The sequence below is a fragment of the Mustelus asterias genome, chromosome 1, assembly GCF_964213995.1.
Source record: "Mustelus asterias chromosome 1, sMusAst1.hap1.1, whole genome shotgun sequence".
In the NCBI taxonomy this organism is placed as follows: domain Eukaryota; kingdom Metazoa; phylum Chordata; class Chondrichthyes; order Carcharhiniformes; family Triakidae; genus Mustelus; species Mustelus asterias.
Window position 1 is genome coordinate 167,623,653 of NC_135801.1, and position 20,833 is coordinate 167,644,485.

Consider the following 20,833-nt stretch of genomic DNA (forward strand, 5'->3'; position numbering starts at 1 on the left):
ACAGAAATTGATAAATTCTTGATTTCTCGAGGAATTAAGGGCTATGGGGAGAGAGCGGGTAAATGGAGTTGAAATCAACCATGATTGAATGGTGGAGTGGACTCGATGGGCTGAATGGCCTTACTTCCGCTCCTATGTCTTATGGTCTTATGGATCTACCCCAGAATATTGAGGGAGGCAAGGGAGGAAATTGCTGGGGCTTTGACAGAAATCTTTTTATCCTCACATTTTATCCTCAAATTTTATTTTTAATCGCTCCTTCGTTGACAGCTGTGTCAAGGCTATGTGGACGTTGATAATGCTAGTCAAATGCCAAAGCCATGATCTCTGGAATTTCCTTCCTCCTAGGTTTAATGATCATCTTCTGTGCTATAACCATGCGATTCTATGGAACCTAGCTTCCCTTCTTCCTCCCTTTCCACCTTTAAGTTGCTCCTTAAAATCAATCTTATCATCTGCCGTAATATCTCCTTGTGTGGCATGGTGTCTGATTTTGTTCGGTAATGCTCCTGAGAAACACCCTGGCATTTTTTTAGTTAAAGTTTAAAGTTTGTTTATTAGTCACAAGTAAGGCATTGTGACTAATAAATGAATTATTAGTGTTTGCATTAACATTGCAATGAAGTTACTGTGAAATTCCCCTAGTTGCCACAATCTGACACCTATTCAGGTCAATGCACCTAACTAGCACGTCTTTCAGAATATGGGAGGAACCGGAGCATCCGGAGGAAACCCCCACAGACACGGGGAGAACATGCAAGCTCCACACAGACAGTGATCAAGCCGGGAATTGAACCCAGGCCCCTGGCGCTGTGAAGCAGCAGTGCTAACCACGCCGCCCCTATGTTAAAAGCACAATATAATTTGCTGTTAATGTAGAAATCCTTTCATGGCCTCTGGATGCTCTAAAATGCTTTACAATAATGTAAGAGATGTCATAGCCTGTCAGTATGAACTTTGCTGTGCACAGGCAATAATGTTATAGTGACTGGATAATCTGTTTTGCAGTGCTGTTGGTTGAGGGCTAAATATTGACCAGAATTCTTGCTCTTTTTTAAATAGTAGTATCAGATCTTAGATGGCACTTCCACCAACATGGCTATGCTTCCACAGTTATGCACTGGAATGTCAACTGAGATTGTGTTCACCTTCCTGCAGTGGGGTGTGAACCCACAGACTTGTAATTTGGAGTTGAGCATGTTACCACTAAACCACAGTTGATTATTCAGATCAGAATAATTGAGTTTGATTAGCCCTCATGATACCATTGTACTAATTTGAATTAGTGCAATGATCCAATAATTGTGCAAAATCCTTTCCCATTGTTTATAATGGACAAAATACGACGTTATTGCGTCTGTCCACTGTGCATGCATGTTTTGCTTTTTTGTTCCATCGTTATTAAAGTCCTTGTGTCATTTCTTAGTTTATTTTCTTAATTGATCTAAATATTCCCTGTATACAATTCGTATTTTTGAAAAAACATCTACCTTACTGTCTTCTGTTTCATAGTATTTTTCCTAACATCCTGCTTCAAAAATAGAGAAGAATTCCTAAGTTTGCCTATGTTTTTTCCTTTTAGGGAGAGGAGTGCGGTTATATTACATTGGTGGGGAAGTTTTTGCAGAGTGTCTGAGTGACAGTGCCATCTTTGTTCAGAGTCCAAATTGTAATCAAAGATACAGCTGGCATCCTGCGACAGTATGCAAAATTCCACCTGGTAAGAACAGTTTAAGTGTTCAGACATCGTGAATCCTTGTTTTCCAGTCAACATTGTTTATGCAATGTACCTCAAGTTCTACTTTTGAATACTTTGTAAATACTCATAACTTTTTAAATCCACCCGTCAAGGAACAGTGCCAAGGTATCTGTTTGATTTGTCAGTGGGCTAGCCAAGGTACAGATAAACTCTATGCAAATCCAGTGGCATAGAAAGCAATTGACCCAATTCTCATTCCCTGCTGACTAGGACTGAACTTGCATCTGTTGCTCTTCTATAAAAGATTTGAGGGATGTCTGTGCATGAAATTGAGCTTACATGGGAGGTGAAGGAGACGAGATAGCAGGACAGTGTCTCGAGCATAAGGCTTTTGGTATTGGCGCAGTTCAAGTCATAGGAATGGAGACCTTGGGCATAGATATTATGGTTGAAAAAGACTTTCTAGAATAATATAGAAAAATGTCATACAGGAGTTGAAGGTAAGGGGGGAATTCTTCTGTCGAGGGGAATCGCGGACCACGCAAAGGTCCATTGACTTCGGGCAGGATTCTCTGGTTTTGGGGGGAGCGCGGCCAGAGCATCCCACCCAATGTGTTTAGAGTTGTTTTTCCAAGTGTCAGTGAAGCCTATATGAGCAGGTTGGTATGTGAAAGAGGACTCTGGTTGGGGAGTTAGATTAGTTGATGTTTTGTGTCGGAAGCAGGAAGGCCACTGAAATTATCATTTAATAAGATCATAGAATCCCTACAGTGCAGAAGGAGGCCATTCGGCCCATCGAGTCTGCACCGACCACAATCCCACCCAGGCCCTACCCCCACATATTTACCCGCTAATCCCTCTAACCTACGCATCCCAGGACTCTAAGGGGCAATTTTTAACCTGGCCAATCAACCTAACCCGCACATTTTTGGACTGTGGGAGGAAACCGGAGCACCCGGAGGAAACCCACGCAGACATGAGGAGAATGTGCAAACTCCACACAGACAGTGACCCGAGCCGGGAATCGAACCCGGGACCCTGGAGCTGTGAAGCAGCAGTGCTAACCACTGTGCCACCGTGCTTTTAAGTTCAGATGTAGAGGTCCAGGAGGAAGTGAAGGCTGGATGCTTTGAACAGGCAGCTAGAAAGACCCAAATGAAATGGTGGGACAGGGAGCATATGATGGTGAAAGTGATGCATTCAAGGACTTGGGAGGGAGAGTGTGGATTGCAAAAAAAGTAATAGTTATATTTGGTCAGCAGGGTTGAGGGTGTGCTTTTAAGTGGAAAGGGGGCTCGAGGAACTTAATTCCTTGCTCTTGTTAACTGAACATGTAAGTGATGGAGTAACAACACCTTTAGAAATTGTTTTTGTTCAGATCAGCTGAATTTTTTTTGTGATTGTTGTGTGGGAATTGGAGAAGAGAGACTGCAAGATTGACCTAATTACAGTAGAAAGCCACCACTGACGGAAGATGTTCTAGTCTTGCACCTTGAATTACCTGGAAACTTGGGAAGTCAATAATTTTTCAGTCAACTTGCCAACCAATCAGCACCCTTTTTCTCCTGTAGTGTAAATTGTTGTGATAGTTTGAACTTTGGCAATCTTGTGTTTGTCCTGATGAGTGCAAGATGAAAAGTTCCAGCAATGGAAGACCAAATATAGGAATACACTTAGGATGCTTGAGGATAGGAGAATGGGAGTTTAAGGGAAAGTGTTTAAGAGAATGAGACATGGCCAAAATTACCTCAATATATCACTGAGTATGATGTGGACCTGGTGTTGTGAGACTTCTTACTATGCTCACCATGAATAGAAGAAGCAAACCTTCAGAAAAGAGATGATGTTTGGCAACCAAAAACTCTTCTGGATTTTCTAAAATTACATTCTTATTGTCTATGTATTCTACAGATTGTCACACTCCTGTAAGAATCGAGTTTAGCACTGGAGATCTATGTAGCTTTGAGAAAAACTACTTCAAAATGTCAACTTCATTCCAAATTGACACTTACTTTGTGTGGTGATGGTATGCGTGGCTTGGTATGCATGAGTTGCTTTTAACAACACTGCCACACTTGACTTGATTAATGCCTTGCTCTGTGCAGAAATTTCTAAGAAAGCAAGAACATGCTGTATTATGTGTACTGTGCGTGCATGTTGAACCTGAATTTCAGAGGAAACTGGCACAGCAGCATGTCGAGTCTCATTTCAGCAGTCAGAGGTCTTTAACTGCCCGATTCTTCTCCAGGGGCAGGGAGTTGTATACTGAGAAGAGAATTTATCATTTTGAGAGGGAAGTAGTTCCATACATGTTGCAAGGTCAAAATTCTGCAACCCCTTACCGATCAGCACTGTATATCTACACTACATGTCTGTGGTTTCACAAGGTGGTTCGCCACCAACTTTTTAAGGACAATTGGGGATGGATAATAAATGCTGGTCTTGCCAGCAATGCCCACACCAATGAACAAATAAATAACTAAAATGTTCAAATTGACTATTTTTCAAATTGTGGAATGTAACACGAGCTTGTTCAATGTTTTTGCACAAGGAGCCACATTTTATTTTACCCATCACTCAAATGGCCAATGAGCTAATATCAGAATGATGAGGTTTGGCAGAACAGACTGTGAATTTTAAAGAAACGTTTGATATGAAGATGAGAAGTTCACAGCAATAAATGGATCATTTAAAAAATAATAACAAAAATGACTCTGTCTGTCTGTCCCTCTCTCCCTGTCTCTGTGTGTGTGTCCCTCTCTCTCCCCCCGTGTGTGTGTCCCTCTCTCTCCCCCCGTGTGTGTGTCCCTCTCTCTCCCCCCGTGTGTGTGTCTCTCTCTCTCTCCCCCCGTGTGTGTCTCTCTCTCTCTCTCTGTGTGTGCGTGTGTGCGTGCGTGTGTGCGTGCGTGTCTCTCTCTCTCCCTGTCTGTGTGTGTGCGTGCGTGTCTCTCTCTCTCCCTGTCTGTGTGTGTGCGTGCGTGTCTCTCTCTCTCCCTGTCTGTGTGTGCGTGCGTGTCTCTCTCTCTCCCTGTCTGTGTGTGCGTGCGTGTCTCTCTCTCTCCCTGTCTGTGTGTGTGCGTGCGTGTCTCTCTCTCTCCCTGTCTGTGTGTCTCTCTCTCCCTGTCTGTGTGTCTCTCTCTCCCTGTCTGTGTGTCTCTCTCTCCCTGTCTGTGTGTCTCTCTCTCCCTGTCTGTGTGTCTCTCTCTCCCTGTCTGTGTGTCTCTCTCTCCCTGTCTGTGTGTCTCTCTCTCCCTGTCTGTGTGTCTCTCTCTCCCTGTCTGTGTGTCTCTCTCTCCCTGTCTGTGTGTCTCTCTCTCCCTGTCTGTGTGTCTCTCTCTCCCTGTCTGTGTGTCTCTCTCTCCCTGTCTGTGTGTCTCTCTCTCCCTGTCTGTGTGTCTCTCTCTCCCTGTCTGTGTGTCTCTCTCTCCCTGTCTGTGTGTCTCTCTCTCCCTGTCTGTGTGTCTCTCTCTCCCTGTCTGTGTGTCTCTCTCTCCCTGTCTGTGTGTCTCTCTCTCCCTGTCTGTGTGTCTCTCTCTCCCTGTCTGTGTGTCTCTCTCTCCCTGTCTGTGTGTCTCTCTCTCCCTGTCTGTGTGTCTCTCTCTCCCTGTCTGTGTGTCTCTCTCTCCCTGTCTGTGTGTCTCTCTCTCCCTGTCTGTGTGTCTCTCTCTCCCTGTCTGTGTGTCTCTCTCTCCCTGTCTGTGTGTCTCTCTCTCCCTGTCTGTGTGTCTCTCTCTCCCTGTCTGTGTGTCTCTCTCTCCCTGTCTGTGTGTCTCTCTCTCCCTGTCTGTGTGTCTCTCTCTCCCTGTCTGTGTGTCTCTCTCTCCCTGTCTGTGTGTCTCTCTCTCCCTGTCTGTGTGTCTCTCTCTCCCTGTCTGTGTGTCTCTCTCTCCCTGTCTGTGTGTCTCTCTCTCCCTGTCTGTGTGTCTCTCTCTCCCTGTCTGTGTGTCTCTCTCTCCCTGTCTGTGTGTCTCTCTCTCCCTGTCTGTGTGTCTCTCTCTCCCTGTCTGTGTGTCTCTCTCTCCCTGTCTGTGTGTCTCTCTCTCCCTGTCTGTGTGTCTCTCTCTCCCTGTCTGTGTGTCTCTCTCTCCCTGTCTGTGTGTCTCTCTCTCCCTGTCTGTGTGTCTCTCTCTCCCCCTGTCTGTGTGTCTCTCTCTCCCCCTGTCTGTGTGTCTCTCTCTCCCCCTGTCTGTGTGTCTCTCTCTCCCCCTGTCTGTGTGTCTCTCTCTCTCCCTGTCTGTGTGTCTCTCTCTCTCCCTGTCTGTGTGTCTCTCTCTCTCCCTGTCTGTGTGTGTCTCTCTCTCCCTGTCTGTGTGTCTCTCTCTCTCCCTGTCTGTGTGTCTCTCTCCCTGTCTGTGTGTCTCTCTCTCTCCCTGTCTGTGTGTCTCTCTCTCTCCCTGTCTGTGTGTCTCTCTCTCTCCCTGTCTGTGTGTCTCTCTCTCTCTCCTTGTCTGTGTGTCTCTCTCTCTCCCTGTCTGTGTGTCTCTCTCTCCCTGTCTGTGTGTCTCTCTCTCTCCCTGTCTGTGTGTGTCTCTCTCCCTGTCTGTGTGTCCGCCCCTCTCTCTCTGTCTGTGTGTGTCTCTCTCTCCCTGTCTGTCTGTGTGTGTGTCTCTCTCTCTCCCTATCTGTCTGTCTGTCTCTCTCTCTCTCCCCCCCCCCCTGTGTGTGTGTGTGTGTGTGCGTCCCTGCCCCTGTGCCTGCGTGTGTCTGCTCTCCCTCTCTCTCTGTCCGCCCCTCTCTCTCTCTGTCCGCCCCTCTCTCTCTCTGTCCGCCCCTCTCTCTCTCTGTCCGCCCCTCTCTCTCCCTGTCCGCCCCTCTCTCTCTCTGTCCGCCCCTCTCTCTCTCTGTCCGCCCCTCTCTCTCTCTGTCCGCCCCTCTCTCTCTCTGTCCGCCCCTCTCTCTCTCTGTCCGCCCCTCTCTCTCTCTGTCCGCCCCTCTCTCTCTGTCCGCCCCTCTCTCTCTCTGTCCGCCCCTCTCTCTCTCTGTCCGCCCCTCTCTCTCTCTGTCCGCCCCTCTCTCTCTCTGTCCGCCCCTCTCTCTCTCTGTCCGCCCCTCTCTCTCTCTGTCCGCCCCTCTCTCTCTCTGTCCGCCCCTCTCTCTCTCTGTCCGCCCCTCTCTCTCTCTGTCCGCCCCTCTCTCTCTCTGTCCGCCCCTCTCTCTCTCTGTCCGCCCCTCTCTCTCTCTGTCCGCCCCTCTCTCTCTCTGTCCGCCCCTCTCTCTCTCTGTCCGCCCCTCTCTCTCTCTGTCCGCCCCTCTCTCTCTCTGTCCGCCCCTCTCTCTCTCTGTCCGCCCCTCTCTCTCTCTGTCCGCCCCTCTCTCTCTCTGTCCGCCCCTCTCTCTCTCTGTCCGCCCCTCTCTCTCTCTGTCCGCCCCTCTCTCTCTCTGTCCGCCCCTCTCTCTCTCTGTCCGCCCCTCTCTCTCTCTGTCCGCCCCTCTCTCTCTCTGTCCGCCCCTCTCTCTCTCTGTCCGCCCCTCTCTCTCTCTGTCCGCCCCTCTCTCTCTCTGTCCGCCCCTCTCTCTCTCTGTCCGCCCCTCTCTCTCTCTGTCCGCCCCTCTCTCTCTCTGTCCGCCCCTCTCTCTCTCTGTCCGCCCCTCTCTCTCTCTGTCCGCCCCTCTCTCTCTCTGTCCGCCCCTCTCTCTCTCTGTCCGCCCCTCTCTCTCTCTGTCCGCCCCTCTCTCTCTCTCTGTCCGCCCCTCTCTCTCTCTGTCCGCCCCTCTCTCTCTCTGTCCGCCCCTCTCTCTCTCTGTCCGCCCCTCTCTCTCTCTGTCCGCCCCTCTCTCTCTCTGTCCGCCCCTCTCTCTCTCTGTCCGCCCCTCTCTCTCTCTGTCCGCCCCTCTCTCTCTCTGTCCGCCCCTCTCTCTCTCTGTCCGCCCCTCTCTCTCTCTGTCCGCCCCTCTCTCTCTCTGTCCGCCCCTCTCTCTCTCTGTCCGCCCCTCTCTCTCTCTGTCCGCCCCTCTCTCTCTCTGTCCGCCCCTCTCTCTCTCTGTCCGCCCCTCTCTCTCTCTGTCCGCCCCTCTCTCTCTCTGTCCGCCCCTCTCTCTCTCTGTCCGCCCCTCTCTCTCTCTGTCCGCCCCTCTCTCTCTCTGTCCGCCCCTCTCTCTCTCTGTCCGCCCCTCTCTCTCTCTGTCCGCCCCTCTCTCTCTCTGTCCGCCCCTCTCTCTCTCTGTCCGCCCCTCTCTCTCTCTGTCCGCCCCTCTCTCTCTCTGTCCGCCCCTCTCTCTCTCTGTCCGCCCCTCTCTCTCTCTGTCCGCCCCTCTCTCTCTCTGTCCGCCCCTCTCTCTCTCTGTCCGCCCCTCTCTCTCTCTGTCCGCCCCTCTCTCTCTCTGTCCGCCCCTCTCTCTCTCTGCCCGTCCGCCCCTCTCTCTCTCTGCCCGTCCGCCCCTCTCTCTCTCTGCCCGTCCGCCCCTCTCTCTCTCTGCCCGTCCGCCCCTCTCTCTCTCTGCCCGTCCGCCCCTCTCTCTCTCTGCCCGTCCGCCCCTCTCTCTCTCTGCCCGTCCGCCCCTCTCTCTCTCTGCCCGTCCGCCCCTCTCTCTGCCCGTTCCCCCCCCCCTCTCTCTCTCTCTCTCTCTCTGCCTCTATTTGTGTGCGTGTCTCCCAGGCTTAGGGTATGCACTCACTCATTTTCACCTCCTGTGGGTGCAAGTAAATCAATACTTATGTTGCAAATGTCATTTGCTCTTGTACAAGTTATCTACTCTGCATGCGAGTATGAGATGTAATTTGCTGCTTTATAATTCTGTTTCTTAGGCTGTAACCTGAAAATATTCAACAACCAGGAGTTTGCAGCGCTTCTGGCTCAGTCTGTAAACCAAGGCTTTGAAGCTGTTTACCAGTTAACCAGGATGTGCACAATTAGGATGAGTTTTGTGAAAGGCTGGGGTGCTGAATACAGGTGAACAATTATTATTAATTCTGTAGTTTTTGTTTTTTAATATTTTCCTAATGTGACGGATGATCTACACTATTCCTGAGCAATAATGCTGAACAGTGATGCTCCTGCTCTCCTTGATATCATAGAATCCGAACAGTGGAGTAGGAGGCCAGTCAGCTCATTGAGTCTGCACTGAATCTGTAACAGACCATCTTACCTCGGTCCTGTCCCCGTAACTCCATGTATTTACCCCGCTAATTCCCTTGGCCTACACGTCTTGGGACACTAAGGGTCAATTTAGTATGTCCAGTCCACCTAACCTTCATGTCTTTGGACTGGAGGGAGGAAATTAGTGGAAACCCACACAGACACGGGGAGAATATACAAACTCAACACAGTTACCTGAGAACATAAGAGCATAAGAACTAGGAGCACAAGTGGTCCATCTGGCCCCTCGAGCCTGTTCCACCATTCAATAAGATCATGGCTGATCTTTTTGTGGTCTCAGCTCCACTTACCTGCCCACACACCATAGCCCTTAATTCCTTTACTGTTCAAAAATTTATTTATCCTTGCCTTAAAAACATTCAACGAGGTAGCCTCAACTGTTTCACTAGGCAGGGAATTCCACAGGTTCCCAACCCTTTGGGTGAAGAAGTTCCTCCTCAACTCAGTCCTGGGCACCCCCACCATCGAGGGCAACCATCCTGTCAATCCTTGTCTACTGCTGTTAGAATTTAATAGGTTTCTATGAGATTCCCCCCCATCCTTCTGCACTTCAGCGAATATAATCCTAACTGACTCGACCTCTTCTCGTACATTAATCCCAGGAATCAGTCTGGTAAATCCTTGCTGCACTCCCTCTATAGGAAGGACATCTTCCTCCGATAAGGAGACCAAAATTGCGCGCACGATTCCAAGGGTGGCCTCACCAAGGCCCTGTATATTTGCAACAATGATGTGGAGCTGCCGGCGTTGGACTGGGGTAAACACAGTAAGAGTTTTAACAACACCAGGTTAAAGTCCAACAGGTTTATTTGGTAGCAAACACCATAAGCTTTTGGAGCGCTGCTCCTTCGTCAGATGGAGTGGAAATGTGCTCTCAAACAGAGCTGGACACTTCTCCAGCTTCCACCCTAAACACGTTAAAGAAGCCATCCCCTACGGGCAAGCCCTCCGAATACACAGGATCTGCTCGGATGAGGAGGATCGCAACAGACACCTCCAGACGCTGAAAGATGCCCTTAGAAGAACAGGATATGGCGCTCGACTCATAGATCAACAGTTCTGACGCACCACAGCGAAAAACCGCACCGACCTCCTCAGAAGTCAAACACGGGACACGGTGGACAGAGTACACTTCATCGTCCAGTACTTCCCCGGAGCGGAGAAGCTACGGCATCTCCTCCGGAGCCTTCAACATGTCATTGATGAAGACGAACATCTCGCCAAGGCCATCCCCACACCCCCACTTCTTGCCTTCAAACAACTGCGCAACCTCAAACAGACCATTGTCCGCAGCAAACTACCCAGCCTTCAGGAGAACAGTGACCACGGCACCACACAACCCTGCCACAGCAACCTCTGCAAGACGTGCCGGATCATTGACACGGATGCCATCATCTCACGTGAGAACACCATCTACCAGGTACACGGTACCTACTCTTGCAACTCGGCCAACATTGTCTACCTGATACGCTGCGGGAAAGGATGTCCCGAGGCATGGTACATTGGGGAAACCATGCAGACGTTGCGATAACGGATGAATGAACACCGCTCGACAATTACCAGGCAAGACTTCTCTTCCTGTGGGGGAGCACTTCAGCAGTCACGGGCATTCAGCCTCGGATCTTCAGGTAAGCGTTCTTCAAGGCGGCCTTCACGACACACGACAGCGCAGAGTCGCTGAGCAGAAACTGATAGCCAAGTTCCGCACACATGAGGACGGTCTAAACCGGATGTTGGATTTATGTCACATCAGTAACCCCCACAGCTTGCCTCCTGGACTTGCAGGCTGTCCTGTCTGGAGACAATACACATCTCTTTAACTTGTGTTTAATGCTCCCTCCACCCACATTGTCTGTACCTTTAAGACCTGGCTGGCTGTAGGGATTCGAATTCTAATCAGTATTCTGTAACTTGATTTTGTGTGTCAGTGCACTGTTTGAGAGCACATTTCCACTCCATCTGATGAAGGAGCAGCGCTCCGAAAGCTTATGGTATTTGCTACCAAATAAACCTGTTGGACTTTAACCTGGTGTTGTGAGACTTCTTACTGTATTTGCAACAAGACATCCCTACTCCTGTATGTGAATCCTTTTGCTGCCTTCACCACCTGTTGCACCTGCATGCTTACCTCCAACGACTGGTGTACGAGGGCACCCAGATCTTGTTGCACATTCCCATCTCTTTATTATCTGAATGGCTATAAATTATCTGCCTTCCTGTTTTGCTACCAAAGTGGATGACCTCTCATTTATCCACATCATACTGCATCTGCCATGCAGTGAAGCATCTCTGCATTCTCCTCACAGCTTACCCTCCACTTAGCTTGTGGCATCTGCAAATTTGGAAATATTACATTTAGTTCCCTCATCTAAATCATTAATATTCTGAATAGCTGGAGTCTTAGCACTGATCTCTCTGGTGCCCCATGAGTCACTGCCTACCATTCGGAAAAAGACCCGTTTATTCCTACTCTTTGTTTGCTATCTGTCAACCAGTTTTCTATCCATCTCAATGCACTACCCTCAATCCCATGCGCTTTAATTTTAGACATTAATCTCTTATGTGGGACTTTGTCGATGGCTTCTGAAAGTGCAAATAAACCACATTCACTGGCTCCCCCTCATCAACTTGGTATATCTATTTTGCAGGGGAATGGCCACGGGAGATTCCTACATTGCCTGCCTAGTCCTCTTGCTCTGCTTGGTGGTCACCCATTCCCTTCCTGGCTGTGGAGTCTTGAGCCTATGATGTGGCCACCTCTCTATATGTGCTATCGATGATACTCTGCGCCTCATGGATGCTCCAGTGTCCCCAGCCACTGCTCCAGCTCCGAAAACTGGGCTTCCAGGGGCTACAGCTGGTGATGCTTCCTGTACATATGCTGGCCCTGGTCATTGGAAATGTTCCTGGCTTCTCGCATGGAGCACGAGGAGCACACCATGGCTTTGAGCTCTCCTGCCATGATTTGCCCCTTTAAATTAAACCTTTGAGCTGGTGGAATTTAAAGCAAGGGGGGCACAGTTTTAAAATAAGAACGAGGCTATTCAGCAATTAAATTAGGAAGCATTTTTCTCACACTGGACAGTTGTATATGTGGAATTTTCCTCCCCAAAAGGCCATGAATGCTGAGTTTGTTGAAATTGTCAAGACTGAAAGTAGTATCTCTTGTTGGGAAAGGTTATCAAGGGATGTGGATCAAAAGCAGGTAAATGGAACTTGGGTACAAATCAGTCATGTTCTAATTGAATGACAAAATTGGCTTGATGGACTGAATGATTGACTCTTATTCCCAAAATAAGAACATAAGAAATAGGAGCAGGAGTAGGCCATCTAGCCCCTCGAGCCTGCCCCGCCATTCAATAAGATCATGGCTGATCTGAAGTGGATCAGTTCCACTTACCTGCCTGATCCCTATAACCCCTAATTCCCTTACCCATCAGGAATCCATCTATCCGTGATTTAAACATATTCAACGAGGTAGCCTCCACCACTTCAGTGGGCAGAGAATTCCAGAGATTCACCACCCTCTGAGAGAAGAAGTTCCTCCTCAACTCTGTCCTAAACTGACCCCCCTTTATTTTGAGGCTGTGCCCTCTAGTTCTGGTTTCCTTTCTAAGTGGAAAGAATCTCTCCACCTCTACCCTATCCAGCCCCTTCATTATCTTATAGGTCTCTATAAGATCCCCCCTCAGCCTTCTAAATTCCAACGAGTACAAACCCAATCATGTACATAGGGTAAACAAGCAGTGATGTGTCCAATTTTGGTCTGTTATTCAGTAACCCATTGTGAAACTGCGAACGCTATGTTCCAGTTTCATGGATTGAACAGTCACTTTCCTTCATGCTCAGCTGCAAAAATCACACATTGTTACTCCCCATTCTTTCCTAAAAGAGGAAAATATACTGAAACTACTCCCAACCACTTCTTCACAAAGCTGTGAAAATTGATTAATTGCCTTTCAACACCATGCTTCAGGCCAAATTACAATGATGCTCTCATCAGAGGCAAATCCTCTCTTTATCCCCATGCCAATGGAAGAGTACCACCTCCCCCATCAATCCTCCCAGAGACTGGGAGAAAAAAATTGACTGGACACCCCATCCTTTCTTCCCTGGCCCACCTCCCTCCAATTCTTGTTTTTCTGGATTGAAGCTAACACTCTCAGTAATTAGGGATTCTGAGTGGCTGGGCTCTAAGCAGTCTAGCTAGGTAAATGAAAACAATGGTTCCAAGTATTTTGAAGCAATTTCTATCACATAATTTGCAGCATGGCACTCTCTCATGAGCCCTTGCGCTAATTAGCTTCTGCAGCCACCAGTGGGAATTATAAAGTATGGTACCGAGAAGAATGGCAGGTAGAATGGGATGCATTGGAGGTGCTTTCTCTACCCACATGCTGCTACTTGCTTTCCTGCTTAGAGACAGAGTTGACTTGCCCTGCTTTGCAAGATGTTTGTAGCATAGGGGTAAGGGAGAATCTAATCCAAAAGATGGGCTGTAGCATCAGACAGTGCACAGATGAGTATGAAGCGGTTATATTGGTTCATTCTTTAGGTTCACTTAGTGATGGTATGTCATGCTTTATATCCAACAAAGCCATACCCATACAGATACAACCAAGCATTTTTGCATCTACCTGACAATAGCTTTGGAGGTAAAAACAAAAATGCTGGAAAAAGCTCAGCAGGCTGTGGAGAGAGAAACAGTTAATGTTCCGAGTCCAATGTGAATCTTCGAAACTGAATATGTTAGTGTTATCTGAAAGCAAAGTAGCATAATATGTTAATTGTTGAATATCACTGGAGAAGTGTCTTCGCATGAGTCAACAGTGTGATGTAGATTTTTACCTCTGCTTTTGAGGGTATTTGAAGGGGATTGATTGAATAGATTTAGGAACATGTTTTCAATCATGAAGGAATCCAAAACCAGAAGTCATAAATGTAAGGTAGTCACTAATAAATTCAGTTAAGGATTTGGAGAAACGTCTTTACCATTAAATTGGTGGGAATGTGAAACTTGCTATCACAGTGAATAGCTTTTAAGGAAGAGCTAGAAAAGTTCATGAGAGAGCGGGCGGCACGGTAGCACAGTTAGGGCGGCACGGTAGCACAGTGGTTAGCACTGCTGCTTCACAGCTCCAGGGACCTGGGTTCGATTCCCGGCTTGGGTCACTGTCTGTGTGGAGTTTGCACATTCTCCTCGTGTCTGCGTGGGTTTCCTCCGGGTGCTCCGGTTTCCTCCCACAGTCCAAAGGTGTGCGGGTTAGGTTGATTGGCTATGCTAAAATTGCCCTTAGTGTCCTGAGATGCGTAGGTTAGAGGGATTAGTGGGTAAATATGTAGGGATATGGGGGTACGGCCTGGGTGGGATTGTGGTCGGTGCAGACTCGATGGGCCGAATGGCCTCTTTCTGTGCTGTAGGGTTTCTATGAAAAAAAAAGAGGAATAAAATGACATGCTGATATGGTTGGATGAAAAAGTATATGAGAGGGGTCATGTGGAGCAAAAGTGTCAGCTTGGACCAGTTGAGTCAGGTGGCCTGTTTACTTGACATAGCCAGTGAAAGCTGTGACCCCAAGCTTTCCTTTTTAACTGTCCTCCTTAAACTCTGAACTTCCAACACTGGCAAATGCTGCTATTGGACTTCTTGTGTTTGTCTAAAAACCTCCCAAAATCCTTGTGATATTCTGCTTTAATTTTCCCCATCTTATAATTAATTTGCAAACAAATTACTATTTCCGCTGTGAATGTGTTTGTTTCACTTGACCTGTTTTATGTTTCTGTCTGTGACTAGTCTGACCTGCATTGGTTAAGTGTCATCAACACTTTACCCCTCAAGTGGGATGAAAACCAGTTCTTCATCTTTAAGATGTACTTGTCATGAGTGTTGAAAGTAATCTGAAAGTCGGGAACTAAACCTACAGGCGGTGTTATTTCGGTACTATCACTGAATTAGTAATCCAGAGACTCAGGGTCATGCTTTGGGGATTCAGCTTTGAATCCCACCACAGTAGATGGTGAAAAAAATGTAATTCAGTAAAAATCTGGAATTAGAAGTCTAATGATTACTGTTGTCGTGAAAACTCATCTGGGTCGCTAATGCCCCATAAAGAAGGAAATCTGCCATCCTTACCTGGTCTGGCCTATATGTGACTCCAGATCCACAGCAATATGATTGACTCTTAAATGACTAGCCAGCTACTCAGTTCAAAGCTAATTAGGGATGACCAATAAATACTGGCCCATGCAATGATACCCATAGCCCATGAATGAATTAAAATATATCTATATAATGAAACATGTCAAATATCCAAGTGCACTTCACAACTAAAGCATTAATTTCGGAGGTGCAGTCACTTTATTATCCAAATAAATATGACAAGCGGTTTGTATGGTGGAGGGGGGGGGAAGAAATGAAAAAGGACCAGATAACTTGCATCAGTGGTGATGGTCAATTCATTGACCAATGGACAGGCAAACTCTCCACTCTTCCTTGAGTAGTACTTGGGGATCTGTTATGCCAATCAGAACAGATAGTGGTGTCCTAGATTTGATACTTTATCCAAAAATGGATACTAACAATGTAGCATTCTGTCAGTATAAGCCTGGGCTTGTACCCACAAGCTTCTGACTTAGATGATGATGCTACCTATTGAGCCAAATTTTGAAGCTTTGTCTGAGGAAAAAGGATAAAAGCTACAAACGACATTCTGGAAGAAGATAAGTCTCTGACAAATTCTCTTTTCTCCGATGCGAAAGTGACATCACTCTTTTTTAAAAACTGTTGTATTTTGGACCAAGTTCAAAGATGTGACACCTGCATTAATTGCTTCAACGTTTCTTTGTCTTTATAGACGGCAGACTGTGACGAGCACTCCTTGTTGGATTGAACTTCACCTGAACGGACCTTTGCAGTGGCTTGACAAAGTTTTAACCCAAATGGGCTCCCCCTCTGTCCGCTGCTCAAGCATGTCCTAAATGACTACACACCTATTTCAGCATCGAGACTGGATTAAGCATAAAATGGAGTCCAATCAACAGACTTAAACAGCTTTTCTGTTGTAGTACTTGTGTGTTATCCCAGAGACTGTTTGTTAATACAAAGCAAAATCAAAAAGAATGGCACTTGATCTCATCAACTTAAGCACCTTGTTGAGTTTTATTATCCCACACCCAGATTATGACATAAATGTATTAGTATTAGTGTATTAAACACAAATATAGCTTATGACTGAGGGTGAAGGGAAAGCTGTGTAAAATTACATTGTATTATGTGTTAATGCACATCATGTATTGAGTGCCTGAGGTTCATCAATAACATGTACAGTAATTCAGTATGTGATTCCCCACACGTTTGTTATGTTTTAAAATGACATTCTTCATCGTTAAATGAAACCTCTATCTTTGTCTTTTCTCTCTCCTCCCCCATTCCCACTCCAACATAGATATACCAGATAAAAATAAATTGACACATGAGAAACTTCTGATTTAATAATGAATTTAAAGTAGTTGGTAGTGGGGAAGCATAGCTTCAATTTAATTTTCCTCAAGATATTCGATCATAATTATCACAAAGTTACCTTTAGCAACAGAATATCATGGCATTTGGGTAAAGAAGTTTGTGTTTCAAAGATTATTAGGCAATGTTATTACTGCTGGAGAAAAGCTGAGTTGTGACAGTGCAATATTGGGTGACTTTGGACTTGCCACTAAAAGATGGATGAATGTAGCACTATATTGAAACTGGCATTTTCAGAGATGGATCTGCAGAAAGAGAGGAGCAGGAATGTGGTCAGATCTGGCATGTTATTAGTTTAGGTAGACTGCCAAATTAGCATAAAATTCTTCATGTAGCTCACCCGAAATGCTGAGTGAACTTTGGTATGAAAACATGGAAATTCCTACGGTATTTTATCACTGTTAAATAGCTGTACCTTAGATTAAGGAAGTTAGTGCAGTTTATTTTAATTTTGTTATCTGTTCAACCTAATCTTGAAATCAAGTGTTTCAAAATGGTCTTTTGTAAGCTATTTTAGTCCCTTGAGTTATTTCATTTAATTTGTTTTAGAATGTATGTAGAACTATTATGGTACAGATAGATGAGTGCTGTTCACACTATACCCAGCATTAAGCAGAGGTTGTAATTGTTATTGTGCATACTGTTACAGTAATTTGAACTCTCGCTGAGCTATTTGCTTGTGATGTTTTGCTTGTATGTGGCACCATTTGAGGAAACTAAACTTCCTGGGACAAAGGAGGATCACATTGGGCAAGATTTCTAAGAATTTTTAAATTGACAGCATTTTAATGGTAAACCAGTAAACTCTGCATGTAACAGATACTTTACAATGCTACGCTTGCCTCTGGCTGCTCATTGTGAATTTTGATGTTGCCCCAAAGATGTGTTCTTTTCCCAGCACTGAGCATTTGTGAAACTGGATAGTAACAGGTCCACCAAAAGGATCATTTCAACAAGTTGTTGAGCAATTTGTTTCTGGAGTTAACAGTATTGATGACTGGGGCTTGATGTTTTAAAGTGCCCCATGTGTTTATACTTTTTATACTTTATCAGTGAAGTATATTACTTAAAATGACGTTGGAAATATTTGGGTATTTTTTATTTATAGATGATGCCAATCACTATTCTTCTTTACTAGTTGCTACCTCTGGTTCAAAAAAGATCATCAGTACAAAACCATGAGGTTTGTGCCATTTCCATTTTAGTTGAGGCCTAATTTAGGGTCTTTTGTAAAGGGGGAACAAGCCTATATACACCATATTTTAAAGCCTTTTTAGGTGAATTATAAGCTTGAAGGAAAATTTGGGGAATTGCAGCTTCTGTGTTTTTAGTCATTTTTGCATTTAGTCATTATGCCAGTGCAGTATCATGTTAAAAATAATAAATGTTGGCTGCATCCTGTAAATATATTTTATTACGGAGCTAAATTGTGTCTTCAATCTTAGAGTGGACTTCGAGTACTTGCGGAGTATCCAATTAGGCAAAATATTCCCTTTGTTATTGAAAGCTAGAAATTGACCACATAAGAGTAAAGTTTTTAATTTCTCCTTCCTCTCCAAAGCTGTTTATAACTATGAAGTGTCTTAAATCATTTGAAAGTTGCAACTTGTATTTAAAGACTGCTTCTCTGAAGCAGTGATTTGACTTCTGAGATATACCCACAAAAAGGCACAATCTCTGCATTTGCTGCTACAAAATCTGCCTTGCAATTTCAGTATAATGTCTGGATAATAGCTGTACATGTTCTTCATGTTCCTCAAACACTACGAACTCATGCACCCCCAAAAAGCTTAGAGAATACATATTTTAATGTGTTCTGTTGGAGGGTGGCTACAGGTGGGACTTTTTTGAGTGACTGTGTAACTTGTAAAATAGAACACAAATGTACAACTTACTAATAATTCTGTGATCTAGCTCTGTCATATTTCCCTTTTGTGGCAGTAGCAGGATTGCTTTTTAAATTTCTTTTACATTGTTAATTCCTCTACATTACACTAGTGCTGTACTTTGTAAGTGCAGCTAGTGATAGCTTATTTTTGAGAACAAGGTGGTGAATGTTAATGCTTCAAAATGGTGAAAGCTGTGGCTGCTTGCAGGCCATCGGGAACAGTTTTGTTTGCCGTTGAGATTTGAGAATGAAAGGAAGCAGCACCAAATAATAGAATATGGCCAGACTTTTTAAAGAAAAGCTAGCAAAGCATTTACTGTTCTATTTGTGAGCTTGTTTTACCAGTAGAATTCTGTATTGGTAGAACTTGTGAATTTGAGAGGAATAAAAGCTTCAGGCCTGTTGCATATGCAGACTAAGTGAATACACTAATAAAGTTTTAATTCTGATGTTCTGTATTTTTCTTGTGTAGAATGTGGGGAAATATTGAACTGTGAGCTTTAATTCAATGATAACTGGAACAAGAGTGCTAAATTCCATGCCTGAACATTGTATAGAATGCACCTGTTTGATCTCATCCCCAAAAATGATTAGACTTTTTTCTTTGACATCCATTTTTGCTTTTGAGGTATTTATAGTTCACTTTTACTTGGAGTTGCACGATACTGCTACAGTTGAGCATTCCAAATGCTGAATGATGGGAGAAGGTTTGTGCGTTAAGAGTGGACTTAAAAAGGTGGGATGGAATGTGGCATGAAAGCGAACAATCAGCATATCAACAAATGTGTATTTTCTCAAGGTGGAAACTGGAATTTTGGATAAATCACAGCTCAACTTTAACATTCAAAACTCCAGTCATTTGTGAGGTTGATGGGTTCACTAGTGTCTAGTTATATCAATGGAACTAAATATTTTAAACAGCACCCTTGCATTGAGAATACTCAAAACCTACCTCTGTGGTTTTAGGTTTGGGTCAAATTGTTGACCAGTTCTTCTCAACCTGATTGAATTTGCACCTAAATAGAACAAAACTAGGCTATTTCACGATATACTAGCTACTTTCTGTGTTCCTTGTGAGGTCATACCATTATGAAGGATCAGTCCAGAGTAGTTATTACCAAGACATCACCGGTTCTCTCTGATCAAAGTTCAGATACAATAATGAAGAAGAGACCTATGTATAATTAAGTAAGTGATGCTGCACTATTTTTAAAGTCAACTTGTCTTGTTTTTTAAACAAGGCAAATGACATTCCTAGTTCATGCAATTTGGAGTTGGGTGGTTAATTGTAGGATGTATTTAACTCTGTCAGGTGTAAGACGCAGCAAGAAGCCTAAGTGAGTCACAGGTTTATACAACTATAAAAGGCAAATGACATAAATTAGCTGTCAGTGTATCCAACCACCCACACTTAATGTGAAACAGTTTTAAAAAGGCATTGTTCTAGAAAGTTCAGATAGGAAGGTATTTCTGTCCCTACAGAAGGTGTTAGCAATTGAGGGGTGGATGGGCAAGGAAAGAAAAGGATGATTTTTCACATTCATTTGACTTGGTAATCTATCAAGGAAATGAGTTGATTTTTAAAAATTCTTTGTGCCCAGGTAACTCTTAAATGCACAGAATGAGGAAAAAGGGATGGAAATCTGCAATGATGGCCCTCCAACATTTCCATTTTGTTTGCCACAGGATTAGGAGGGGGGAAAAGTATATTTTCTTTTGGGCAGCAGGCAAAAAGCCTATGACACCAGGAGCCAATCCCCTGCTTACTGGCCCCTCAGTGGTAGCAACTGCTAGTTTTCCTCCATCCATTGGTGGGTCTGAGGCCCTACCAAGAAACTGACCTGTGCTGAATGAGTGAACAGTTTCCAGGGTATGAACGGGAAAGATAGGGTGGGTTCAGGCAGAGTTCATATCAGGTGTGCTCCATATTCTTGATGTCCAGGCATTAGAAGGCCATAGGAAAAGTTTTTCTCATTTCCCATTCCGGATGTAAATGTTGCTCAAAGTTTATTTGTTAGTCACAAGTACGGCTGACAACGCCAATGAAGCTACTTTGAAATTCCCCTAGTCGCCACACTGGCGCCTGTTCAGGTCAATGCACCTAACCAGCATGTCTTTCAGACTGGGAGGAAACTGGAGCGCCTGGAAGAAATCTACGCAGACACGGAGAATGTGCAAACTCCACAGACAGTGACCCAAGCTGGGAATTGAACCCGGGTCCCTGGCACTGAGGCAACGGTGCTGACCATTGTGCCACCGGGCCGCCTCCATGCTTGTCCTCTTCTGTCTTCCTGAACTTGATTACTGATTTTGATCTCCATCTACATGAAATTTGTCTATATTTGAAATTGTTTTATGCACATTTGCTCAAGCGTAATCTGTATGAGTATGCACATGATGCTTGTGTGCCTGCTCACTTAGAAGCTGAGCTCCAGGTCATTGGTTTTTCTGCCATTTCGCTGTTCTCCACTATTAATACTCCCATTCCCATCTGTAATGAGCCCACATTTGTCCCCTCTAATCTTTTCACATACCTAAAGAAGATTTTACAGTCCACTTTTATGTTCCTTGCTATTTACCTTCATATTCATTTTTCCCTTTCCTAATCAGTTTCTTTGCCGGCTTCTAAA

General features: G+C 45.2%; 1 protein-coding gene across 3 annotated transcripts in view; it reads left to right on the forward strand.

Annotated features, from left to right (window-relative positions):
• The window catches only part of smad2 (SMAD family member 2), a 136,321-nt gene extending 117,669 nt beyond the window's left edge, over window positions 1–18,652 (forward strand). For all 3 annotated transcript variants that reach the window (XM_078222616.1, XM_078222595.1, XM_078222606.1), the window contains 3 exons: window positions 1,583–1,720; window positions 8,445–8,589; window positions 15,651–18,652. In XM_078222616.1, the coding sequence (XP_078078742.1) occupies window positions 1,583–1,720; window positions 8,445–8,589; window positions 15,651–15,774 (407 nt within the window). In that variant the 3' untranslated portion in view covers window positions 15,775–18,652. The remainder of the gene's footprint in view (window positions 1–1,582; window positions 1,721–8,444; window positions 8,590–15,650) is intronic.
• Window positions 18,653–20,833: the final 2,181 nt, after the last annotated feature.